This window comes from Canis lupus, chromosome 1 (assembly GCF_011100685.1).
Source record: "Canis lupus familiaris isolate Mischka breed German Shepherd chromosome 1, alternate assembly UU_Cfam_GSD_1.0, whole genome shotgun sequence".
Taxonomy (NCBI): domain Eukaryota; kingdom Metazoa; phylum Chordata; class Mammalia; order Carnivora; family Canidae; genus Canis; species Canis lupus.
The window spans coordinates 85,621,587-85,649,503 of record NC_049222.1 but is presented as its reverse complement, the minus strand read 5'-3'; the positions used below and the strand labels follow the sequence as shown (position 1 = coordinate 85,649,503).

Genomic DNA, 27,917 nt, shown 5'->3' with positions numbered 1-27,917 from the left:
CACAGATTGATTTCATTCCTGGTTAAAGAATGATTAGGAATGATTAGGAAGAAAACAGTGTGTACTTGAGATGGGTACATTCACATTTCAGGTTATTGGCATCAAAATGCCCCCATTTTAACATCTCTTTGGACTTTTTTTAAAATTTGAAGTTAAGGGCACCCCGGGTGGCTCGGCAGTTTAGCAGCTGCCTTCAGCCCAGGGTGTGATCCTGGAGACCCGGGATCGAGTCCCATGTCAGGCTCCCTGCATGGAGCCTGCTTCTCCCTTGGCCTGTGTCTCTGCCTCTCTCTCTCTCTCTCTCTCTCTCTGGGTCTCTCATGAACAAATAAATAAAATCTTAAAATAAAATAAAATAAAATAAAATAAAATAAAATAAAATAAAAAAATAAAATTTGAAGTGAAGAATAGTTTTAAGAGTTAGGTTCAGATTTCTTTAATTTAAGTTTCTAGTAACTAAAGCTTGGTTTTTAAGTGCTGGAAAGATATAAAGGACAAAGGGTGATAAATTGTGAGAAAAAGGTATTAATAGTATCTGGATAGTTGATGAAAATAAATTTCATGAGCTTTTTTTTTTTTTTTTTTTTAGTAAGAAGGTAAATGCAGAGGCAACCATAATAGAAATTAATAGAAAACAGAATATAAACATGTCCCCTTGTGGATATATATATGTTTAAAAACTATGTGGCTCCATGTGACGCATAAGCATGTTGGCACAGAAGATTCCAATCTTTGGATGGAGTCATTTAAAAAAAATTGTTTCATTAGTGCCAGTTATAAACCAACTTTCATTTCCACATTTGAAAGAAAGATGCATCAATTTCAACATGCATTTGCATTCATGAGTTAAACTAAAGAAACAAAATAAAAGTGATCACAAGGTGACTGTTTGCCATGAAGCCTTTGAGTCTGGCTTCCTGTCTCCGGTTGGGCAGAGGTTCATTTGGGCTGACTGCCAGAAATCTCAGCCGGCACCCATATTAAATGTGTCCTCATCTGGACAGGAGCCATTGGCAGGTCGTTCACAGTAGCACCAAGTGAGGTCTTCATATTGTAAAGGAGGACTCCTGGGTTCTTGTGCATATTTTGATTTGGGAAACTTACCTCTTGTATTAAAGATGCCACATGAAGAGCAGTGAGAGGAGTTTGCTCTGCAGGTTTGACCACCACCGTATTTCCACAGCAAAGGGCAGGCCCTATCTTCCAAATGAACATGAACAACGGGAAATTCCACTAGAAAGCAATATAAAACAATAGATTCTTTGTGTTGCTGAAAGCCACATTTGCTAATCTAACTTCTACATTTTACACTACCTGGAGATGTGAAATAATAATTGTGGTAGTTTTGTGTAATCAACTGGTACATTCAAATTAAGTTCATTGCTAAAAGCAACTCATAAATGCTAAAAAGCTCCAAATAAATTAGATATAGGACAGGAGTGGAGGAGCCACAGAATTTTATCAGGTGTTATTTTGAGTTCTTCATCTACTGGAGGAAAAAAAATCACCACATGCTTTAAAAAATCAAGCCTTATTAAAACACAAAAAGTCTAGGGTCTGGTGGCTAAGAACTTGGTTCAAATCTCAGCTCAATCACTGACCGGCCCAGTGAGGTCAGATAAGTAACATGCTTTCTGTGCATGATTTCATCATCTGTAAGTGCTGATAAAAATCCTCTCTACTTCAAAAGGTTATCTTGAGGATTCTTCAAGAAAGTGGGCCAAAGGCTTAACAGAGTGACGGGTTTACCATAGGCATGCAATAAATATTAACTACTATTAGTCCTCAGGATTGTGTAGTTTTTATTAATTTTATTGAGATTTTTTTAAACTAATGAAGAGTTTCATTCACAATGTGGATAGGGATGCATTCCAATCGCCCTGGAGCAAAAGATAAGTCATTGCCACTTTCTTATCCAAAAGCTTCAGAACACTTTCCCGTCTTTTTATTTGGTGTCTTTGAATATGTTGGTGAATCATTTTGTCTCCTACTTGTTGGGTTTAAAAGAAAACCTTCATGATTCTGCTTAAAAATACTACTAAATGTAGGATATATTCCATACAGTGCTCCAACATTTTCTTCCATTTTAGTTTTAAAAATGCATTTAGGATTTGAACACTCTGGTTGATACTCTTCTTCTCAATGAGGAGATGAAAAGGGTTGGGGAATAGTAGGACATACTGCTTCACTCAAATAGTGTCCTGAAGCAGAGGAGCCAGTGATGACTGTTATGCTATATACATGTGAAGCATTGGGTCTTAAAAGGAATATAAAACACAGCTTTTTAAAAAACAAACCATAGAAAAAAAAGGTTAAGATAGGTCAATGCTATAATATCAAAACACACTCAAGTGATATGCCACAATATAGATATGAGGTAGTCATATATATATATATATATATATATATATATATATGTATATATATTCAAAAAGTTCAGTCACAAGACCTCAGCTCATCAGTTACTACATTTTCTGTACATTTAGCCAATATCTAAGAATCCAATTGTGTCAGAGAAAACTTCTTTAGCAAATGAAATAGAATTGTAATTCATTCTTTCTTTCTTTCTTAAGACCAAAAATGATATAGAAGACCAACTTACAGGAATGATTTGGCCACATACTCCAATAGGCTCATGTCTTGTATAACCAAAAAAGTTTCCATCTGGAAAATAAAACACACAAGCATTTGTGGACAAATATGCTTGATGTTCATGGAATGGTCATTTGGGTTGATGTTAGAGGAAGGTGTAGACAATAACTAAAAACAAAAAATAAAGAAATTAAAAAAATATCTCCAGCCACTTACAAAATGAAAAATTGAGTCCTAAAATAGTAATTTGAAATGAGAGGAACCATAAAATTGATGTAGATCAAGGCAAAGATGCAACACCAGAATGTATCTACAAGATATTTAATTCTATCTCTCATAATGTATAAGAGCCACTTTCTAAATCATCTTCATTCTCAAAGTTTACTTTCTTAAGGAAAAAGGTACAAAGTGTGTGCCTAAGGCAATAACTGTTAGAGTCCTATTTCTGACAGTTCTAAGTTCTATTAGTAATTGTAGAATTTTTATTGAAGTAAAAATATAACAAAATTAGAAAAGAATAGAATTAAAAAATATCTCCCTACAAGCCTACTGACCAATAAAAGCAAATACCTTAACAACAACAGCAACAAAATGCCAGAAGTAAAAGACATTGCTTTGCAATCTGGGTTTGATTGATTCATACGCCTCAAAGTTTGATGTGGTCATCCTGAGGTTACACTGTGCTTTTTATTCTGTTCTATTTCCCACAAAAGCTTCTTGGCTATGATAGCAATAAAGCTTTTTATCAGGTCTATTTGTACTTAAAATAGTTTCTTCCATTCTGTTAAAGGGTAAAGCAAGAATTTCTAAAATAGCCATGTTTCTTATTACCATGTCCTCACTCCCCCCTTTTAATTCCTGGCTATTGCTAACCTGCTGGATATTCTCAGTAGATTGAAAATGCCCATCAAGGCCAGTACTGGAGGGTGTTACAGTCCCTTAGCCAGGAAGTTTATATGAATTAAATTCTACCCATAATGTTTTCTAAATTGATGCATTTTTTATATTCCTCTCCCGTCATATGCATCCTCTACTAAGACACACACACACACAATTTCGTCAGACAAATTCTTAAATTGGGCTGTAAACACAGTCTCCTCTTGCTTTGAAGCTATTTGAAATAAATTAGTGTGAATTTGGTTTGTTTAATTCATCTACTGTAACTCTACTGAGTTAGACCAGGCACAGACAACCATATCTAACTCACACTGGAACACACAAAGACATTTAAATAATTACATTATAGAAAGGGTATAAATTTCACTACTGGAATACAAAGGAAATAGTTTGTGGCCCACTTTGAAAAGTGTGGGCGGTCAGAGAGACGATTGCCCTGATTCAGTAACTGTGGGCAGAAGAATATTCTTCCTTTTATATTTTCTAGGTATCTTCAGCATGATTGTGCTGAAACAATTTTTAAGAAACCATTTGATAAATCATAGCAGAACTTCCAGGTTCGGAGCTGCATTGTCTCAAAGTCAAGGAGAAGAATCAGTCTGCCTTTTTGGGTGACTTCTTTAAACGGGAGAGTTTGGAATAATTCAGCTCTACAGTGATCTTCTTGATGCCTACCCTCCCCCCTTGTGGTTTCTCAAAGCTGCTCACCAACGGGTATTGTGCGGCCATGTATCTTGTCAGCCCACCCCGCACAGTAGCGTAATGTTGCTACGCAGCCTCCCAGATCCAATGTATACGAATTGGAGAAGAGTTTTCCACCATTTATTGACTCCATTGTCTGAAAAGGAAATCAAACCTCCAATGTAAACTTTCATAAACATTTTAGATTAAAACATAGGGAGTTTTAATATTTTGAATAATCATGTGCTAGAGAACTTTGGAAATAGAAGAAATCCTGTAAGCCATCTTGTCTAATCTTTTCTTTCTACAAAGGAGGTAAAAAAATAAAAATTAAAAAAGGAGTTAAAATGACTCGCTTAGGCTTGCTTAAGGTCACATAACAAGATCCGGACATAAAAGGCCATAAGATTCTGGTTTCTAAACCATAGCATTCCTTATATCTCATTCTGAATGTCCCCCAGCTGGACAGCTTTCTAGGAACTGGTCCCAATTTGGTAGATACATGGTTGGTGCGGGTAAGTGACACCCAGTTTCCTTAGTCAGATCAGAGCTCCAACAAAATTTCACTTATTGTATAAATTTAGTGTTTGCTATTAATGGTGCCTCAATGATCATTTTTAATTTTTACATTCCACCTGGATACAACCATCAACTTACACAAACTTCAGTGACCTCTGCATCTTTTGTTCATGAGTTTTCTTCAGTAGAGCTTGTCACTGTGCAACTCACAGTTTTGCCACTCTTCCCATAATTGTTGTTCGAATGATCAGGTTGTAAAGTGCAACATTTTCTGGTCTAGTGTTCTAACCATCTATCAGATGATCTTGTTTATTTTCCTCCTTTCCTTCAGCAGGAACTCTAAGAGCCCTTTGGGACCTCCTGTCCTGCTAAAACTATTCCTCCTTTGTTATACAATTTTCTGTCTCTGCATTATACTGCATGCCATCTCAAAATTTAATCGAACATGATTTTTGTGTGCCTGTTCTTTTTTCCATCTTAGGACCTTACGCTGACAGAGGCAGTGAGCACTCTATAATCCACAGAGTAGCTAAATAAGAGAAGCCAAGTTTTAGCAAATTCTGCTTTCTTCCTACAGGACATTTTGGTTAATGTAATTTTATTGTGTATAACTTCTAACTCCATATTTTTGCATACTTTGAATCATGCTGAACTTTTGGATAATAAATAGTTTTTTGATTAACTATAATTGCTAATATTGAATTAAAAATATTTATATAGGCTTCTTTGTTACTGCCAGTATAAGATTCTAAAGGTAATAAAAATTTGCTCTGAAACTTGATCTTGGTATTGGTTTGTTTTCAATTGGCTTCACTATAATACTTAATGGAAAAGAAAACAAGGAAACACCCCACTCACTTTACTTGCTGACTCATCTAACTGCCAAAATGTTTTTTTTTAAAGCAATATGCATAAAAATACAGTTTTTATGAATACACAAATAATTGATTTTTTTCTTTATTTTTCACCTTTTTCACCTGTAAAAAAAAAACCTCATTTAATCCAGACCACTAGGGATCCCTGGGTGGCTCAGGGGTTCAGCACCTGCCTTCGGCCCAGGGCGTGATCCTGGACTCTGGGATCGAGTCCCATATTGGGCTCCTTGCATGGAACCTGCTTCTCCCTCAGCCTGTGTCTCTGCCTCTCTCTCTCTCTGTGTCTCTCATGAATAAATAAATAAATAATCTAAAAAAAAATTAATCCAGACCACTATGAGCACATACATTTCAGGAGGGGAAAGCAGCCATTCATTAAGTTTCTTAGTGGGCTAGATTGAAGAGAAATAAGTTTATTTTTTAGAAATATTTTAGGCACCTTTGACAAATTCTATGTGATTTTCTACAAAAAAAAAAAAAAAAAAAAGAGTTCGGTGGGCAGTTAAGTTGGAGAAACCCAGTATATTATTCTAGGATATTCACTGCATGTGACCTTGTTAAAGACTCTAAGGAATTCTAGAATAAAGAAAAGAAATTCAAAAAAAAAAAAAAAAAAAAAAAAAAAAAAAAAAAAAAGAAAAGAAATTCATCTAAGTTGGTTTAACTTGAGGTTTGCCAAGGTTTATTAGCCTGTAGAAGAATCTAATATAGGAATAGAAATCAACATTATCCAGACCAGCATGCAAATTACTACTTGAGAATAAAATCAATGGTAAAATTTCTATATGGGAACTGGTATAAATCTTTTAGTTTTGTTTGTAGAGAGCATGAAGTGATCACTAAAACCAAAGCAACTTGCCAATCCAAACAATGAATGCTTTCTAGAGATCTCGCTATCTGCCCAGTTTGGTTCATACTCACTGCCAGGAGAAGACGATCTCTTTCAATTAAGTCAGCCAACTTGTATATTAGCCGCCCCCTCTCTGAAGCATTCATAGTGCGCCATGGAGAGCCAATCTGAAAAGCCTGTCTTGCGGCCTTCACTGCTTTGTCAATGTCCTCCTGCAAGTCAAAGATAATTCATTTCAGCAGCCTAAACATGTTAGCAAATCCAATAACAGTTACCCTATAAAACAGACTAAAGGTCTTCATAAGCAGATGCTGTATCTTCATCAGCCCAAAGTCTAGCACATTGTACAAATTCAACTATCAGATATTGGAGTTATAAACCTGATGCCTCATCTTTAGAATGATCAATTCCACACACACAGCTCAGGCTTGATTTCCTAGAATAGAAATACTGTGATGTTTGAATACTGCTATCATTGGAGTGCTTACCATACATATATCAAGTCATGTTCAAATTACTTTACACACTTTAACTCATTTAAATCTTCATAATCTTATGACACAAATATGTTCCCCATTTTACAGATGAAGAAACTGAAGCAAAGAGACAGAGGTCATTTTGCCTAAGGTCAATAGCCAAAAGTGGCACAATGTTTTTAAATGGAGCACCTCTGACCATAGAGCCTTGGCTGTTCACCACTACATATAGCTTTTGGTGACTGACCAAGAGTTCCAGGGAAAACTCAGTATGTACTCAAATGTTGAATATCTTCTGGATATTCAACATTTGAGTCATATCCAGAATATCTTCTGGATGGCTGGTGCCTCTACAGCCTGTGCACTCTCGTCTAGAACCTCCTGCAGTTGAATAAGAACTGGGTTTTGCTGTTGATGGGTAAGTGTGTGTTCATCGCTCTTATGCAGAGAGAAAAAGGCATAGAGTAGTGGAACTGATATATAGAAGGATCTGTCTGGATATTACAACCTCTTTATTACTACCCATTTCCAACTGGAAAGAGATCTTTTCAGTTCCTAACTAAGTAAAGAAGTTAATTTCCTATTACTAACATGCTATTTAAAATTACATTAATTCAAATAATCAAGCAGAGCCAAATAATCAAGTATCTCCACACTCAGTCTAGCCTTCTTGCCTTAACTCATGTTACCTTTACTCATACCATTTCCTCTAAGCCAAGTCGACTCCTCCTGTTCTTTCCTAGCCAACCTTAGTTGCATTCTTTTGCCTGGCTACTCCATTCCTCAGATCCCTGTTCAGATCTTTTTGGAGCTAATACAGAATGTATCTACTACGAAAACCACCACCTCTTCCATTACCGCTTTATATGTTTTTTCCCTCCTTCAAATCTTTTGCAAATATTTATTCTTTTGAGAAAGAGGGAGAGAGCATGAATACACATTTGTAGCTGGGGCAGGGAAGCACCTGGCTGAGGGAGAAGGAGAGAATCATCAGCGGGTTCCCATGCCTAGCATAGAGCCCCAGAAGAGGCTTGATCTCACAACCCTGAAATTGTCAATGAGCTGAGTCAACATCAAGAGCTGGACGCTTAGCTGACTGAGCACCCCAAGCTCCCCAGTTGCAAGCACCTTAAAGGCATAGATTGCTCCAACATTCTTTGGTATGTGGGACTGGCCACAATCCAGAGCTACATAAATTCTATAAGTCATGGACACATCCTAGGCCAGTAGGTTGGAACTTCGTGCAGAATACGTAATTTCTTTTGAGCATCTGAGGAGAAAATTGTCATAAAATTTTCTTAAAGTTGCCTATGGTTTAGCTGAACCCCATTCATGAATGACCTCTCCCCCAGTGAGAATCATGAACCTCAAGTTAATATCTCCCACCTTATAGTATATTCCATTAGAAAGCCCAAACTTAGAAGTCTGCAAATTAAAACACAGACCAATAAACTATTTTTACAGTAGATATTGCCACACTAAGAGGATCTGGGGCCAGCGAGATATTTTAGAAGTGATTAAGTGCTCTGATTAAGTGATAACATTCACAGAGCACAAGCAAATATTCTTTCACTACAATACATCATACACTTGTTTATCTCACTAATTTTTGAGAGAACAATGAATATATGCAATAATATATGTGCATTTTTACTTGCCCTTCCTGAGAAATATGTATATAGTCGTATTTGGGATATTCAGTTAATCACATTGATTATTTCTATTTGGATATTGTTTTATGCCATAGGTTCCAAATTTTTCCAAGTTATATTACAACAGTACTATTTGGAAAAAAAACCCACAAGAATTTGAAATTTCCAGCATGATGTATGGATATCACAGCTTATAAAATATATGCTGCTCTGTGTTTAAACAGATCTGGGTGACACAGGTTTCATTTGGATCCTTCTGCTCAGTGTCCTGCCATTGGCCTTAGCCAAATATGGTTTATCATTGGCATCCTGGCCTCTCAAAGGTTATGGAAAAAAAAATTGTTTCAAGACATCTAACTCTGCCATATGGAAACTATATCCTTGAGATAAAGACCTTCTTGTGGTTGTGTTCTTTGGGCCATAGTCCTCCTTTTCTTATAATCCTATATTTTATCTTCCAGGCACAGAAATAGAGTAATGGTAGTTAATACATAGATTTGGAACAAAACTACCCAGATTTGAATTCTGGTTCCTCATTTATGAGCTCTGTGTTTTGAGATATCCATCCGTCCACCCACCCATCCATCCGTTCAAAAATTTGCTAAGCACTATACTGAAACAGTCTTGGCATCAAGCTGCTAATGATCAAATTGTGAAGACAGAAGACTGTCCTTTTGAAAATTAAATAAGGTAACACTGGAAACGCATTTCCTATGTGACAGACGTGACTTTGAGTGTTCATGAAGTGGTAGCTAGAGCTATCGTGGTTGCTGCAAAACAGGTAAAGCCACCTTGAAATAACTTTAAGCAGTCCTAGTATATTTTAATCTTTCCTTTCCATTTTCACCATGCTGTTTTATTTTAGGCTGCTATCATCTCATTGGCGCTAGCCCTCTCAAGCCATTCTCTTCTCTCCATAAACTGTCTTGCCTATTACTATCCGGCTAATCTTCCTCAAACAATTTTATGTGATAATTTTCCCTTTCAAATGTTTGCAACTCCCTTGCCTACAGTCCCTAAGGCCAGACTTCTTTCTGATTTTCAAGACCCAACATTTTTGGGCTCCACCTCACCTAGCCAAACTTGTTTACATTTTTTCGACTGTCCGGCCAATTCCTTCTCACCTTTGCTCCTGTAATTCTCCTTGCCTAGAATTTTCTACCAGCACAGCCCTCAACTTTCAAAATCCTACATATTCTTTAAGACCAAATAGCACAACCTACCCAAATTCTTGCCAGCCTAATCCAGCTTAATTTTAGCTACTAGTGAAGAGTTTACTAAGCTCCAGACACTAAGTGAAACCTTCTATATAACGCCACAGTTATTACAACAGTTAAGCACCATGGACCTTGTCTTACAGGACATGAAATCCAGCATAATATCTATGAACCAAAATTTGATCCCACATCTGGCTCCCAAATCTGGTTTTATATCTCTGCAAGACTATCCTTTGTAATGAATATTTGCAATGAATATTTATTTCTATCTATATTAAAACCAATTATACTCCTTACTATTCTGGGCCTGCAATAGGCAGTTAATAAATATTTAATAATTTAATTACCTATCTTTTAAACTCATCATGTTACATTGATTTTATAGAAGAGAACTCCTGATATAAATAATTTGCTTATATTGACATTTGCATCGTAAGTCATATTTTAATTGATTCCATTTGTACATATAGCAAAGTTTTTACATTAACCAGATTAGGCATAAAGTTTGTTGTTGTTTAAATTCTATAGCTAGTATTTCTTGGATTTTTGCACCAGGACTAGCATCACCAAGGACATAATTTTTTTAACCCACTAGCAAACAATTTGCTATATTAACTCAGAGTTGCTACCATCAATAATTCTTTTGCCTTAGAGTATTTAAATATTCCTTTTTTGAAGACCAGATGATGAAGTACCAAAGACCTCTTAAACATAGCTAAGGAAGGACAAACTTTTCTATCACTCCCAGGCTGTGCATTTCCATATGATATCCATTCCAATTTGGAGAAAATAGTTATCAGACCAGTTTTACTTTTACACCCGTCACAAGCACTTACTTTAATGGACATTTATTTTTATCCCCACCAATTATTTGTTAGGTCATGCTTAGTATTAAAAGCAGCTTTCAGGATTAGTCAATATAGACTAAAAGAACCATTGAAGTGAAAAGAAAACAGTTCCCACCCACATTTGTGCTTTGCTTTGTAACCTCCATTCATTCTCGCTCCTCCTTCTTTCTTTATAACACTATTGAAAGGCAGTATATAGCCATTGTTAGCTCCATTCTACTCATCAATTAAATCCCTAAAACCTCTTGGCTCATTATCTAAAGAGTCAGTTCCAGAATATTAGGTTTACGGTGACAATGTAATTACTAGATTTGTACCTTTCACTGAGTAGTGTTAGTTCATGCACATTTGTTGGCCAAATTGTGAGAACAGAAATAATTATTTAAAAACAAACATCAGTAGATTACTCCAAAAGAGAATAGGATGACAAGAACACTGAATTGTGAAGCAAACAGTTGCTTACGCTGAAGAGTTTATATCTAAACATATGAACTCAAGTGATCAAGTATCCAGCAACTCGATTAGCATTGTGACCTGATTTGAAGCTTTGCTGGAGGTTAATGAGTGTGTTTCTGATCTACATTTGCACAGACAATGCTGCTCTGCTATGAGCAGGAGTAACTGCCAATAAACACAGCAAATAAATGACAGATATTTCTAAAGCTTCAGGTATGATCATCACCTCCCCCTCACTACACTTTAGGAAGAAGGTAAATCCCACCAACGATGCCAAGAAAAGTTCTCAGACAGCCTGACAAGATTTCAACTGAAACTCCAGGCACAAATGTGTTTTACTGATACAGCTAAAATTGAAAGCCAGTAGCAGAGAGAGAGATCCAAAGCACCAGAGCCAAAGCATCAAGAATACTTGTTCTTTTGTTAACTGACAACTGCAACCAGTTTTACTCTGGGGAGAAAGAGTCAGGGGCTCAAACATACCTTATTTTGCCCTTTACTGTTTTCCCCACCTCCCCAGGGATACCAGAACTACTCAAGCAACTAGAAGGACATTTGATGTAATGTGGTCCTGTAATGTAGTGTTGGGTAGATCTCCAGAAGTCTCTGATAAAAAGTAATTTCTCTGTTGAACATGAAGAATACATTTTTCTCTTATTTCTAGGAATGGCCCAAAGGACACAAGCTTCTGGGTCTCCTAAAACATGTTGCCAGAGATCACCAGTGTTTCTCTGCTCAAGTATGGCCTTGTAACATTTCACAGGGGTGCAGGATATTATCACAGTGTGGATTCCAACTCCAACTTGCTTACTTATAAAAGTCCACACCACCTATACAATGCTAAGAGAGGAGATACAACTTATGATTTAATACCTTAACTCAGTGGTTCTGAAAGTATATTCCCCCATCTATACTCCAACCAGAAACATAGCATCACCCGAGAATTTGGCAGAAATGCAAATTCTCAGGCCCCATTCCAGAACTATTGAAACAAATGTTAGGGGTGGGCTGGGCCCAGTGATCTATGTTTCAACAAGCCTTCCAGGGAATTCAGTTGCATGCAAATTGTGAGCAAGACTTCCTTGGTCAATTGTTAATTTAGCATTAGATTCCTAAGATGAGGCAGGTGAGGTATATGGAAACTCAGAACATGACGGAGGCGGTTTACATACTAATTGTATAATCTCATTTATCTATTACCTGTAGTGTGTGAGGCACTGCGAGTATAAAGGTGAGATGTAGTGTTGAGCTTTTATAAAGCATGCTGTCTCAAACAAATTAACCAATACCTATAGAACACAAGGGGTATAATATAGGTAAACATGATGTTCTATAATGACACAGAAGAGAGCAATTCTACCTGGGAAGTTTGGGGGCCTTTAAAGATGTATAGAATCCTCTAATGATTGAGGCTTTGTTGGGTGCTTGGCACTGTTGAAATAATTTACATCTTTTTTTATTTAACCTCCCCCAAGTTTTTCCTGTCTCCCCATTTTACACACAAAAAAGGAACCAAAGCTCAAAGAAGGTAAATAAAATGTGGAACATCTGTGTTCTTTCTATAGCTAATGATTTGAACTTGACCCTGGCAGTCATGGCAGTGAGCAGCATGCAGTATTTGGCCCGTGATTCCTGGCATAGTGAAGATGGAACTTCTACGTTGATGGGGCAGCCTGAGAAAGGGCCAAACACATGAGGATTTTTTCTGGGTTTTGGTTTTTCCTGGACACTAGAGAGAAGCCCACGAAGAATTTATGTACGGATGAACCCTGATCCATATAGAAAGTGAAATCTGAAAGCAGGTGACATGGGTCTCCATTCTATCCTGCATCTACTTCTCAAGCTGTCGACCCCTCTGGCTAAACTCTGCACTCTCGTCCCTCAAGGCATAGATCATATGTCTACTGATACTACTGCCTTGAATCCAGGGGCTTCTACCAATGCAAATGAGCCACTCAGATCTATGGCTACCTTCGAATCGATCTGCAAGGCTTAACACATTCAATTAGTGATCTCATCAAGTGAGAAGAAGGTAATGAAAGAATAGGAACGTGGAACTGCCCTGGAGAACTGAACATCATGTCACCAATGGTATTATCCTTGGGGCGCTATCCGGACTTCATCTTTTTTTCTTTCTTTTTTAAGATTTTATTTATGGGGCACTTGGGTGGCTCAGGGGTTGAGTCCCACATCAGGCTCCCTGAAGGGAGCTTGCTTCTCCCTCTGCCTATGCCTCTGCCTCTCTGTATGTGTCTCTCATGAATAAATAAGTAAAATCTTAAAATATATATATTTTACTTATTTATTTGACAGATAAAGAGAGAGGGAGGGAAGAGAACAAGCATGTAGAGAGAGAAACAGGTTCCCACCAAGCAGGGAGCCCAATGTGGGACTCAATCCCAGGATCCTGGGATCACGACCTGAGTCAAACGCAGACACTCAACCTAGTAAGCCACCCAGGGGGCCCATGGATTTCATCTTTCAATTGTCTTTTTACATAGCAAGATAATTTACCTTTTAATACCTTACAGGATGGAGATTTCAAGCTTGATAACATGTGGACATTTAAAGACTGAGAAACACATTCACGGTTTAAGGTATGTGCTCAGATATTATGTGCCCATAATAATTACAAGGTAAGACAGCCCTGCCAGTCAGACTCTGGGGTCAGAAGGGCAGCATTTGAATACCAATTTCACTATTATTATTATTATTATTAGTTTAAATTTTTTTTTAAAATTAATTATTGATCAGCAATATCCCCTAAAGTAAATTCTGCTATTTCATTATCATTTGTGAAGACAGTTACAGAGTAGCTTATGCACCAGGATGCTTGATGATTAAATTAACATTTAGAATTTTTAAAAAGTAATGATATAAGTTGATTTTTGTTGGTGATGGTATGATTAACTAGAAAGCAACACTATCTTTAATTCACGGTTCAATTTTTGTGATTTTAAAATTCAATTTTTCAAGGTACCAGTTAATGTTCGTTCAATGATTTTTAAGGAAATAATCTGGCAATATACTGTTTCAAACATCCTATATTGTTTCCTTTAGTTTCATTCTGCAACCTAACAAAGAACAAATTTATATGAATAAACGATTTCTCTGCTTTGTAAATCTATGACTAATCATATGTAGTCTGTTTATACAATAAATGCAAATATTATTTAAATTGAAGAACAAGTAAGGAGAAATAACACACACACACACAGGGATCCCTGGGTGGCGCAGTGGTTTGGCGCCTGCCTTTGGCCCAGGGCGCGATCCTGGAGACCCGGGATCGAATCCCACGTCGGGCTCCCGGTGCATGGAGCCTGCTTCTCCCTCTGCCTGCGTCTCTGCCTCTCTCTCTCTCTCTCTGTGACTATCATAAATAAATAAAAAATTAAAAAAAAAAACAAAAACACACACACAAAAAATCACCACAACATCCAGAAGCATAAGCTCATCGGCATCAAATGGCTACTGGGTGCCATTTATGTACAAGGAAATTTTCCCAGATGGCCCCAGAAATGGTATTTTCATGATCTGTTTAATTGAAGTTGTGGTGGGTTTGGGAGCTCAGCATGGTGGGAACAAAGAAAGCTGGCGTAAGTCCTGGGAAACCCACCTTATCTCCTTCTTCTACTTCACAGATCTTCTCCTCCGTTGCAGGATTAAAGACAGGAAATTTCTTGCCACTCACTGAGTTATGCCATTCATTGTTTATGAAAATCTATAGAAAGGGAGACAAAGGAGGTAATCAAACATTTAAATATGCAGCAAGTTTGAGAAATTCTTTTATAAAGTTAAAGCATTACAAAATGCCTGAGTGAGGCCAATGTTAAAACTTCATCTCATTCACACTCCTCCTCCCACCCCAGAAGGTATTTTTTTGGCTGTTTAAGACGTTTTATGCACACATACACACATGAGTGCATGAGACACACACATATTAAAATAAAGTAATACTTTGAAATTACACTGAAGTATGAGGTCATTTCAACCCTGGAAAATACAGACTAGAGAAAACAATCTAGAAAAAGTGCTTTTATCTGAGTTTGAGGCAAGAGTAGAGGTTTTGGTGGCTTTCATCTTTCTTAATCTTGATTTTTCTCAGATTCTGAACGTCCTCCTGTTGGGCTGCTGGTGATTTGGTATCATAAATGACTGTTTTCTGATCCTTTTTGTTACCATATTAAAGGCAGCTTGGAGGACGGTTTTAAAAGAAGTTTGCTTAGAAAAAAAATTGGCCAGTGATATGTTTTTACTGACTTTTTTCAAGGTATAAGTGTGTTATTCTTTTAAAGAGGTTATCTAATCATTTATTTGTCCTCAGATAAAATTAGCCACTAGATTTCTTAGTGATATCTAAGAGACATGCATCTAAAGAGACAGAAAGGTCCAGTCCAGACACATGGAATTTTGTTCTGTGAATAAAAGAATAGAAATACTTAAAAGTGTTCATATGCTGCTTAAAAAGTCTGAATTTCAACTTTTGCTGCCCTGAACTTCTGCTTCATTTCAGAGCCTACTAGGGCTTTAATATGTCATTCACCTTTTATTAGAATAAAAATGTTTTACAAAGCCCAATTAAGAAGCACTGTTTTGTTTCTGGCAAAAACTAGAATTTATTATCCTTCCTCTCATTTCATTATTTCTTGTCTGTTCTCCTTTTTCTTATTTATTTTTGAAATATAAAAATCATCTTAAGTACACTATGTATTACAACTTTCTGTTAGATTTATTATTACAACGTGAATTAGTTTACTTAACTGCGAATCACATGTAGTTGATGCGCTCAGTTTTAAATGAAGGGCGACATATGCACTGGATTTTTAACATATACCTAAATCCAGATACCCCCCTTACTTGGTATTTAAAGATAAGTTATTCATAGTGCAATCTTGAGGGAGAAAGTATTGAAACACTGCCCTCTCTCCTCACCAAGGTTTAAATTTGTTGTATATTAAATACAAATCAGTTAGCTATTAAAAATTCCCCAGTGGCGGCTATCACGATTATGCATTTTTAGTTTAATTACTTATATTATGTATATCTGAAACAACAGCAGTCTTTAAATTAGCCTGTAAGTTTATACTAACTTAGCTATTCCATCAAGTAGTATCCATAACATAGTTTAATATTCAATCACATTAATAAAATGTATATTACCATATATCCCTAAATGCTTAAGTATAATTAATTCTATATCCTGTGACTTACAACATTATTTACACAGACAGCCTATTCTCAAAAATATTTCCCTGGTCTCCATCATAACACTTGCCACTTTTTTAAAAAGTCATTTTTAAACACCTGCCCTCTCTCCTGGGCTGTAAGCTTGGTAAAATAAGGTCAAGGACTCTGTTTGTCTCATTTTCTTGTTTACCCTCAGTGTCCAGTATAATCTCAGGCCTCAAGAGATTTTAAGCTCTGTCAAGAATTCTTGCATAAATAACTTAAAATTGAATCAAAGAACTATACCTGAGTAAGACCTATAATATTCTGCATATGGGCAGACTGGTATTTGTGATTTGCTGAAAAAAACAAAGGGAAGGATAAGCCTTCTTATTTTGCCTATTCACCCCAATGCAGTTATTTGTGTGTCAAAACAGCATCAACCAGGTATTTAAAGGAATTAAAAAATGTAGTGCTACCCTGGAATTGACAGGAAAAAGATGTGAGCATGAGTAAATAAAGGGGAGTGAGTGCATAGCAGCTCAGATGAAGAGACTAGATGTCCAAGGACACATACATGGGGGTGTGGGCAAGGATAATGGGATGCAGATGAAAGCCATACATTCTTATTGTCTTCAAGAAAAATGTGTTGGCATCTGAGTCAACTTGAAGAAAGATAAATTCAGATTAAAATACTGATTTGGCCACTATCTCTTTTTTTTTTTATTTATTTATGATAGTTACAGAGAGAGAGAGAGAGGCAGAGACACAGGCAGAGGGAGAAGCAGGCTCCATGCACCGGGAGCCCGATGTGGGATTCGATCCCGGGTCCCCAAGATCGCGCCCTGGGCCAAAGGCAGGCGCCAAACCGCTGCGCCACCCAGGGATCCCTGGCCACTATCTCTTAGACTGAATCAGCATCCCAGCTCTCAGGAACACATTTTGCAGAATATTGTAATTATCTTTAAAGGATATTTTCCTTTATACATCTCTAGCTTTTTTTGCTTTTTTTGTGCTTTTCTTCCCAAGGATTGGCTGGGAATCATCTCAATCAACATGTCCCAAATGCAGCTCACTGTCATCCCTAGCTTTATGCTACTTTTTACCTCAGACTACACTTTACAGTTTGTATATTCTCTCCTCCTTTCTTTCTCTCTCACACACACACAATCACACACACACACACACACACACACACACACACACACACTTTTCCTTTCCAGTTAATGACACACATAATCCCTAGTCATCCTTTGGTATCATGTTGTTCTATATTATCATAAAAAAAAAAAAAACAAAAAACAAAACTCCCGGTCCTCCCTGCCTCCTGCTTCTGCTTAATTGAAACTTGGTCCTCCACCCCTCCACCCCCATTATCATAATCTTCCTAAACCAACCCAATTCATACTGTGGCAGCTCCTTAAAACACTTAGGTGTTTCTCCTAAGCATATGTGACCTCATTATGCTTTTCCAACCTTTTGTTTTATTTTCCAACCCTCTACTTTGGCCTCATTCTACTGTCTCCAACATCATACCTTTCTGCTCCACACTTTTATTCATGCTGTTCCTCAGACTAGAGTTTCACTATTTTTTTCTATTCATACTTCAAGTCTTGCTTCAAGTGTTACCTCCTCATGAAGATTTCATTGTTGGACCAATTGAATTTTACCTCTTTTTTCCCCTCTATTCTGACGTAGCCTTTCATATCCTGCTATTAAATTACTTATTATGTTCTGCCAAATAGTGATAAATACCTGACATATCTGGCAGATATTGTGGGGAAGTGTGAGAGAGTGAGCCCCTGCCCTCAAGGGGCTTGTAACTGAAGAAGAGAGTGTATTCTCATCAAGATCAGGGAATAAAGAACTGAAGGTTGTATGTAGGGTAAAGACCAACACAGTGCTTTAGTTAGTAAATTGCAGAATGGAACCCAGGAAAGGCTAACCAATGGGCCAGAAGACTGCATCCTTGAAGGATGGGATTGTATTGATGGAAAGAGCAAACGAGCAAAGGAAGGAAACACTCTTGGGATACATATAACACAGAGAAGAGATGGGATACATATAACACAGAGAAGAGATGAGCCCCAAGTAGTTTGTAGAAACAAGTCATAGATAAGTTTCAATAAAGAAAAAGAAGTCAGTTTGTGGTGAATCTTGATCTGCATAGTGAGACAGTGGGACTTTATTCTGGATGCAACAAGGGCATGGCAGGATCAAACAGATGGTTTAGGAATGTTGATGTTAATGTACCCAAAATGGATTTGAAGTAGAGCAACCAGAGTCCTAGATTAGCTGGGAGACAATTTTCACATTCCAGGCATGTGTTCATAAGGCTTGAGAGTAGATGGAATGAGAGAGCAGTACAAATTACTGTGAGAGAGCAAATGCAAATTATGAAATATATGCATTCTCCCCTAAACAGTAGCCTTTCAGCATAAAAACAGAACCCAGCATAGATAGTGAGATGACCAAGGTAGCTGTGAAAGCCAACTATTGCACCTTATTTTTCTTCCCCTTAGCTATGGAGAAGTTTTTTGGTAAGAACTACCATAATGATCTTTTCTTCTGTTTTAATTTTGTGGGCTTTACATTTGACATTTGCCTTCCAGCTAACTGTGTGACCAAATGTTTGTGAATAATTATCCTTCCTGTTATATAAAATGGTTACGTGGGGAAGTGGAGGCTAACGGATATTTGTTATAATCATTATGAAATCTATTTTAGGCCTGTTGAAATGATCTTTCGTGGTGACAACCTCATTTTCCATTTGCTGCTTGCCTTTAGCAAGTTTAGGGGGAAAGGGATCATCCTATAAAAGTAAAAAAAAATCTTGGGTCCCATTTAATTACTACAGGAACTATATTCTACTTAAGAGTTTTGGACTCAGGATACTTTTGAATAATATATGTACACTAGACCTCAGCTTAAAGTTCATAATATTGATTGGGAATTATAGATTCCTATGCATGCTCTTAGATATCACATGCTTATTTGGGGAAACAATCAATGAGAATGTTGAGAACACTTAAAAATTGATTTTTACTCTTTAAATTTTAGATATGCCAGCCTTTAAGGATGTATCATGACCTCTGATTTAAAAAAAAAATAATAAAAAACTTGCCGTTTCCGGAATGCAGTTTAATGTTTAAGAATAAGTCATAAATTGGGGACAGGAGGCCTTTCCAGAGTACAAATGAATATGTTTTTATGTGATTGATATAAAGCTATGATTCTAAATAAATAAGCCCTTTCCTCAAAATAGTTCTGACCTGGATCAAGCTGATTTTAATTAACAAGCAAAATAAAACTTACTAGTTATGCTTGTTGATAGAGGATTTTGGAACCTGTTGGCTTACAAGGGAGAGAGAGCCCCTGACTCCCTCCAATAGATCTTCAGGGTGCCTTAAATTCACATCATCAATTCGGGGCTGCAACAGGGCCAGTGGCTTTAGATCCTTTATAAGGGAAGCCAGTGATTTCTTGATGGAAGAGAGATTTTTAACAGATCACATTTTCAGTGCACAGAGGATTTCTTTTAAGATCTGCCAAAGGCTAGGAAGGTGATGAAATTCCCCATATTATGTCTCCTGTGTGAATTTTCAAATCTGAGAGCCTGGGCCACAGCATGTGGAGTGATGGGTGTTGTTGCAAATGTACAAGAAGGAGTGCATGCTGTAAATGTGTAAACCTTTTCTCAGCATTGGGTACTTAAAGAAAACCAAAGACTTGGAGGGAGGGGAGATAAATAACAAGATGGGGGATGACTAAGAGACACTGAACAAAAATCAGGTAGAGGTGTTAAACATTTAAAAGAATCAGAGCTAGACCTCTGGCAACTATTTTCATTCCAAACCCCGAGGCAGCAACATAAAATGTTGAGACCGAAAGTAAAAAAAAATAATAATAATAAAAATTTAAAAATAAAAAAATAAAATTCTAAAAGGAAATTAAGGAGGAAATAGACAGGAGGAAACTGTTTAACTCCAGTCAAAGGAATGAAAACAAAAGGAGAGTGACCAAAACAAAAGTGGGAGAAATAAAATTTTCCTTTCATTTCTGTTTTATATTATAGTCTGGCTTTAGTGACATGAATATATACTCTCTGTTGTTGTTTGAAAAACCCCTCAACTTTTTCAACTTGGGCAAAGAAAAGATGCTAAAGCATGTCTGTTTTGAGTGACATCTTTACTATGTCCCATAGATGACAAAAATACTTGTCAGTGGTCTTTGTCATGCATACCCTGTATCAAAGAGGTAAGATGTGGAAGCACCAGAAAGTTCTGTATGTTCTTTAAATTTCACCATATCAAGGTTCAACAGTACAATGGCTTGCATATTAAGCCTTTTTCCTTCTAAAGAAAGTGCCAAATAGCGTAATTCAGTTATTTATTTTTTGTATTCTTTTGGTTTCTTATTAAGCATCAGGAGAGCACTGGAAATAGACACATGATGAACCTGGGGGGCAAGAGGAGGTAGGTGTTCAGGTAAAGTTTTGCGATCTGTGATGTTTGTCCAGATTCCTAGGAAACAAATTCCCATTAACAATTTCAACATTACCATAAAGTCATCAGGTAGAGATATAATGATATATAATCAGAAGATCAAATATTAAGACTTTACATCCCTTGCGAACAATGTTTGTGCAAGATTTTGATACACACAGGTACTCAAAATATATCAGTGTTCTGGAATCTGGGTTCACACAAATTTCTACTTCTCTGCTTTGTTTTTTAGTAATGGTTTTAACTATTAACGAACTATTGCTCCTGTTCTTTTGAACACGGCTCTATGTTGTTACTTAAACCTGGTAAATGTTATAAGGCATTTGGCCACAATTATGCTAGCATCAGGGAAACTCAAATCACTGGGACCCACCACCACCACCCCAAGCCAGGTAACTGCTACTTTGAGACAAGCATATCACCATTTTATCAATGCCTGTATTCCCATGAGATTTCTCTAATGCGGATCTCTACTACATCATCCCACAGATTATCGATGCCATTTCAGAGGCATTACCTGAACTTTGGGTTCCTCTTCAAAGGAGAGGTTTCCCATAATCCTTAAGCGTTTTCTCACCCAGCCCTTTCATTCTGGCAAGCAGTTAATGACTGATTCAGTAGGTGAAGTTCAATTTAAAGAAATCATGTGAACACTTGCAGTAGTTAGACTCCTTACGAAATTGAACTAATACTGTCTCTTAGAGCATGTATTATTTACTTTAGGATTGCTATTGATTAGGTTTCTTGAAGCAGGTGCCAAAGAACAAAATGATTTGCCAAAACATCAGTCCTCGGAGATGAGGTAAAACATTGCAGTTGGTAGTGAATGGTTACCAGCCTGGAACAAAATTAATGGTCGGTTCCACCATTTATTTGTGGCTACCATTGGGTTCCTGTTGGACTCAGGCACTTTCTGAAGGGGAAGGTAAGTGATTCTGACCTGGCTGGCTGTGAGTGGGTTTCTGAGAGAAAGAGGAAGTCAGGTCTCTAAGTAACTAGATGGTGGCCATTGCAAGTAAAAATATGAGGTTGATCCCAAACCACTAGACCATTGCCGCTGGCCAACAGACCACACTTGGAACGACAGCAAAGCCTGGAAGCCTGTTAGAAATGTAGAATCTCCTACCTCACCTCAGGCTGAAAGAATCGGAAATTGCATTTCAACAAGAACCCTCCCTGATTCATGTGCCTATTTAATTGGAGAAATGCTACTCTAGAGTACTCTCTTGTTGGACCATCTGTCTGGGGATCTAGTGCCCGAATCATACCTCTCCTCATCATCCAGATTTCCACTCTCTCAATCAGAGTAAAGGACGAATGCTACAAATGAAGCCATAGGTATGAAATCACTTGTGGCCAACAATCCAATAGGATTCAGGTACCACCATGTTTAGTGTGGAGGGGGAAATGGTATCATGTGGAAAAGTATTAGACCTGAAATGAGAAGATTCAAAATCCAGTTCATTCTGTTTGCGCATCCTAAGGGCTGTGAGACCCGGAGCAAAATCACCGAAGATCTCTGAACTCAGGTTCCTCAGCTGGAAAATGGGACACGGGCGACATGTTCTAACTCTCTTCCCGTGGCTGATTATGAGCCTCAGAGGAGATCAAGAGATGAAAGCAGTTTTAAACTATGGCAAGCATTGCAAGTATTCATTCCACATACATTGGGAGGGGTGTAATTTGAGAACTGTGGGAGTCAGCGTGGGCAGGAGAGGGTTAAAAGAGGAGCCTGGACCATTTTCCACAAAAATGACTTCACTTAATTCTCAGGGCCACTTTCCCAAGGTTGTCACTATCATTCCCAATTTACAGACAGGGGAACCGAAACTCAAGGGGATTAGAAGCTTGGCGAAGGTCACAGCGCTCAATGGGCAGAAGAGCGGGAGCTCGAAGCCGGGTTTATCCTGTCAAGTCACCGTCCCTCGCACCCATCCAGCTATTTGCTCAACGGCTTCCAAGCCAAAAGCAAACAAAATATTGCTTCAGTCAGAAGACGGTTAAAAACATTTCCCAAATGAAAGCAGCGCCTCAGCACGATCAGCTTGGTCTTGAGTGCAAGTCCTGTCCTGTTGGAAGCGCCCCGTGGATGGTTCCCCTCCGGCCGGATCCGCCGGACAGTGTGGCCACAGCCGCTCTCTCCATCCCACACGGTTTGTTCTCGGCCTCCCTCGCTTTACGACACCCTGTCGCTTTACGGCGGCCATGCTGCCTTTGCGACAGCCACAGCCGCGACAGCCGCAGCCGCGTTAGCCCCTCCAAGAGTTGTGCGAACACAGCAGGCTCTTGCCCACGTGCACGTCTTTGAACGAGCCGAGCCGAGAGCCGTTGCCTCCTTGTTCTTTCCCCGTCTCCGAGGCCACTTTGTGCTCTGCATCCCTCAGGCTTCACCTAAAATGCCCCTTTCTTAAAGAGACCTTCCCTAGAAGTTCATGGAAAGTAAGCACTCCCCTTGTTTCTCAGCTTTCCAGCTGTCCTCTCTTTAGCATTTCTCCTGATGTGTGATCATAAAGTATTCACATAGATGCTTGTTTTCATCCCCACACCCTCCAGGAACATAAGCTCCCTAAACCCTATTAGCCTCCTTCTACTTACTGTAAGACCGAGCACAGAGCTATTGTGTAGTGACTGGTTAACCACGTGGAAGGAGAAACGAGAGAGCTGGGAGCCAAGAGAACCGGGTAGTGAGTGGGGAATGCACGTGGCCTGAATTTGTTTGCCATAAGGATTTTTAAAAATATTTTATCTGTTTATTCATGAGAGAGAGAGAGAGAGAAGCAGGCTGGATGCGGGACTCGATCCCAGGACTCCAGGATCACGACCTGAGCTGGATGGAGGCAGACGCTCAACCACGGAGCCACCCAGGCGTCCCTGCCGTGAGAATTTTAACACGTGCTGATGAGGGCAGCCCGGGTGGCTCAGCCCAGGGCCTGGTTCTGGAGACCCGAGATCGAGTCCCATGTGGGGCTCCCTGCATGGAGCCTGCTTCTCCCTCTGCTCCCCCCACCCCTGTGTGTGTGTCTCACGAATTAATAAATAAAATCTTAAAAAAAAAAAAGTGGTAATGACGCATAGCACATAGTATGCAATGACTCATAACTCTTCCTTATCAAAAAGATATCTTTGACCACAATGGGTTCAGCAACCATTACAAGAGAAAACAACTCTTACTCCGACCAAAAGTTACTCTGCGGAGTTGAAGAAATGAAGTTCCCATAGAAATGGCACACCTATTTCCAAATCCTCTAGGTCGCAGCCTCTCCCACCCCCAAACCCCACCTTTTCAATCAAAGCAGAATGCCTATTTGCTTCCGGTCTTCCTTATTGTTCTTTTTTTTTTTTTTTCCCCTAAAGTTGGCCTGGGAACAGCTGAGGAGCTGCTGGAAAGCCACACGGTCATGTCCCCTCCAGGAATCAGGAATGGACGAATGAGAGAATAAAGGAGGACCAAATAAGATTCCATCAAGTCCACATCCCCAGGTAACAGTATTGATCTTAGACAAGTCACTGGGTGTGAGAGCCCAGACTGCCCCCATTGGAAGTCTAGTTTTGTCACTTTTTAGCTGTATGATTTAAGGTAAGTTACTTAGCCACTCTGGTCCTCAGTCTCCTCATCTACAAAACAGGAGGAGGAGCCTCCTCTCAGGGTTACCGCTAGAAGTAAATAGAATCATTGCAAATAACTTAGTCATTGGTACAAGAGTAAACACAATTTTACCTATTGTCATTTTCTGTGTGTGTGTGCCTGTGTCTGTCAGTGTTTGAAATGTCATTAGCAAGACACCTAAGTGGCTCAGTCAGTTAAATGCCTGCCATTGGGTCAGGTCATGATCCTGGGGTCCTGGGGTGGAGCCCCAGATCTGGCTCCCTGCTCAGGAGGGAGTTTGCTTCTCCCTTTCTCTCTGCCTCTTCCCCTTGCTTGTGCAGGCTCTCTCTCTAAATAAATAAAATATTTTTTTTTCTTTTTTTAAAAAATGTCATTAGCAGATGAAAATCTTTTCTGGTAGGAACACCTTATTGTTCAATGAGTTAAGTGTAGCATTAAGTTAAACATTTTGGAGTTTGAATCCTGAGAAAGCTTGTCTTCTTGAATTTTGTATTTGTCTTTTAAAAAAAAATTTAAGGTAAAAAAAAAAAAAAGATGTTGTGAAGGCAGCATGGAAAATGAAGTTACTGAATTCTGTAAGAGAAGATTTTTGATCCTTGAAGTCCTGGCTAAACACTTAGAACTTTGCACCAATGAGATCCTTGTCAGATGGGGTGTGACTATGCAAGAGTGGCAGGAAAACTAAGAGAAAAGAATGAGATGAGAGGAGCACTCATGAGAGGAAATAGGTCTTGGGAAGGCTGAATAAAAGAAGATTCTGGAAAATTGGAAAGAATTCAGAAAAATAAATAGGACTGAGGTAGTCAACATTAATCAGTCACTTCCCATGTGCCAGCCACTATTTCAAATGCTTTATACAAATTAAACTCATTTAATGGTTTCATCCACCTTAGGAAATTGGGACCTTTATTATTCCCATTTTACACATAAGGAAATCGAGGCAGAGAAAGGTAATATAGTTTGCCCAATGATCGCATAAGTTTGAAGAAGCTCTTCATTTAAAGGCTCAATAAAACGGTTGGACTGGCAGATGTGCGACTCACTTAGAACTAGAAAGGGGAAAAATGAGGCTAGAAATGGAATCCAAGTTTATGCGGATTTATAATGATGTTCTTGAGGTTTTAAATCCTAAAAATGTTTGTATCATTTTAGGAATTATTTCTTAACTCCGATCTCTGTTTTATCCACCCCACCAACAATAAAAACATAACCAGACTGAACTAGAGAATAACTCCCAAAAGATATGCAACAATGACTTCTTTTGTTTGGGTGAAAGCAGACTCAAATTTGAGGGCTACCTTGGCTGTAATAATTTTGTGTTGCTCAACCCTGCTTGTCTCTTCCCTCCACCTGGCCCCAGCGGCTGCTATATTTCTAGTGATAATAAAAAAGGGCATTAACATAGTAAAAAAATAATACAGAGTTTAGGGGCTGGCCATAGAAGGTAATTCCACAGACACTATAAAATCCCTGCTTACTTGGTTTGCAACCAGGAAACTTAGTGAATAACCGTCATTTTTCTATGCACCCCCCTTGCAAGTGCAAATCCAATATAATTCTTCAGTGGGGCACAGTAAAAAGCAAATGCAAAGGCATTTGAAAAAGCTCACCCATTTAGATTTAATTACATACATAACTGGTGTCCTCCCAAGTGTGAAAATGCTGTAACCAATAAATCAGACAATAAAATGCTATCTGAGCAGAACAGATTTATAGAGAAGATGTGTGAGCTATCAAAATTCATTCACTTGCATTGTGTGTTTCTACCCAGAAAAGTTCTTAAACGCAAAAGCAAATGGCTACTCTCTGAATTGTGCCTATTTTGAACACTGTGGTCGGTCATTTTCTTTAGAGGGGTGTTCTCATCTAATGGCTTTGAAGTGAACAGGAGATTCCAATCTTAAAAACATCTTTCCATGTTGAAGGATCACCAGATCTGCATTTGTATGCTAGATTTTAAGGACCATCTCATTTGTCCATTACGATTTCTGACATGCTCAATTAATAGCTACCAAATGAAGCATAATTCTGTAGAAAGAATATTTCACTTGAGAGCTTCCTCAAGATACACATACAAAGAAGACCACCAACTTCTGCAAAGCCAAATTTTTAAAAATGTGACATTCAGACTACCAAAATATCTTCCCAAGTAGGATCATAGGAAAAAAAAAAAAAAAGACTCTGTAGTAACAGTAATGAGATAATTCTCAGTCATTGCCAAGGATTTTGATGTTTATGAAATGCATTCTTCAATGTGCCTGCTTCGGATTGAAATTTATTGTGAATGACCAGTTTGGAGTAAGAAAAGTTGGGAAGACTGGAGTCTTGTCATCTTTTGGGCACACCTTTGCCAAGTGCAAATGGTTGGAGGGTATGAACTCACCACATTTTCCATATTCTCATTTGGAATAAGATTACATGAAAAAGAAATGTTTTCCCTTTTAATAAAACCACATAAAAAAAATAATACCTTAATACACTTTATAGCTGCTGATCAACCATGTTAAAGGCACAATCTGATCTCTGCAAATACTTTCCTAAGGAAAAAGACCAGTCAGCTGAGCAACTTCCTCATTTGTTGCACTTACAAGAATGAAAATATAACAGACCTTAGGATTTCAAAAGTATCCATGGTTACAAGCAAGGGAATAAATAAATACTAGTGGGGCTTTACTTTATCATGAAATTATATTGCCCTTGATTTTTCATTGACTAATTTGGAAAGCAAAATGGCTCTCACTGAATTGGAATGGTTCCTTTCTTACCTTGTTTGTTCAGTGTACCCTAAAGCCAATTTTAAGTGATTTTGTTCAGATTTGGGTTTTTTGTTTGGTTTTTGCTTGTTTTGGGAGTTCTAGACTCTGTCAGGAAAGCAGGCATATAATAGTGTGAAACAGGCAAAGTTCAGAGGTACTTTTGTGCATCAGACAGGATTCATTTCCTCGTTCTCCCTAGCTTGTGGGATTTTAAGTCTGGATCTGGCTCCTGATCTTGTTTCTCTACATATTTATCAGTTAACAATTACGCATCTGCTCCAATGGCAACAAACTTGGCTGAAGAAAGAAAGAAAAATGCCTTCTTTCCCCTCAAATATGCCAAATAATCCAAAGCCCATTTGGAGTTTTTGAAACAGGAGCTTTCATCAAATTATCAAAACTAGGTCTGACACTCATGAAACATTAAAAAAAAAAAGTTACTTCAGCATACAGTTTTTCCTTAAAAAAAAAATCATTTCCTATTTGTTTGGCTCTTTCCAGTAAATTTCTCTAGTAAGTATTTGCCTCTCTTATCATACAGGTCGAGCTATGCTGAAGTAATAGAACTGCTTAGTAAAGTCTACTGAACCCTGGTTGCAAGAACCTTTCACACAGAAGAGAATTCTTTTCACTTAGAAATAGTTTAAGAACTAAATTTATGAAAAGTTGCCCGCTCCGATCTAGAAATCATCAATTGGATCAAGACACTAAACCCAAACCTGCATTTTGCAAGCCTTTTTTATCTTTGTATTTGCAAAGGGCTCTTTGCACAAGTTTACTTACATTGACCTTTTATGCTTTCCACACATATAGTTTTTAT

At 38.1% G+C, this 27,917-nt stretch overlaps 1 protein-coding gene and 1 long non-coding RNA gene across 11 annotated transcripts in view; one reads left to right on the top strand and one right to left on the bottom strand.

Moving 5' to 3' along the window:
• Positions 1-27,917, bottom strand: part of ALDH1A1 (aldehyde dehydrogenase 1 family member A1) — a 55,294-nt gene that overhangs the window by 27,229 nt on the left and 148 nt on the right. The window contains 5 exon segments of the mRNA NM_001286977.1: positions 1,105-1,233; positions 2,603-2,664; positions 4,198-4,327; positions 6,486-6,626; positions 14,680-14,784. Coding sequence (NP_001273906.1) covers positions 1,105-1,233; positions 2,603-2,664; positions 4,198-4,327; positions 6,486-6,626; positions 14,680-14,784 — 567 coding nt within the window.
• LOC102153050 overlaps positions 22,970-27,917 on the top strand; it is a 58,828-nt gene continuing 53,880 nt past the window's right edge. For all 10 annotated transcript variants that reach the window (XR_005354161.1, XR_005354160.1, XR_005354168.1 and 7 more), the window contains exons 1-2: positions 22,970-23,173; positions 24,089-24,214. This is a non-coding gene — a long non-coding RNA (uncharacterized LOC102153050). The remainder of the gene's footprint in view (positions 23,174-24,088; positions 24,215-27,917) is intronic.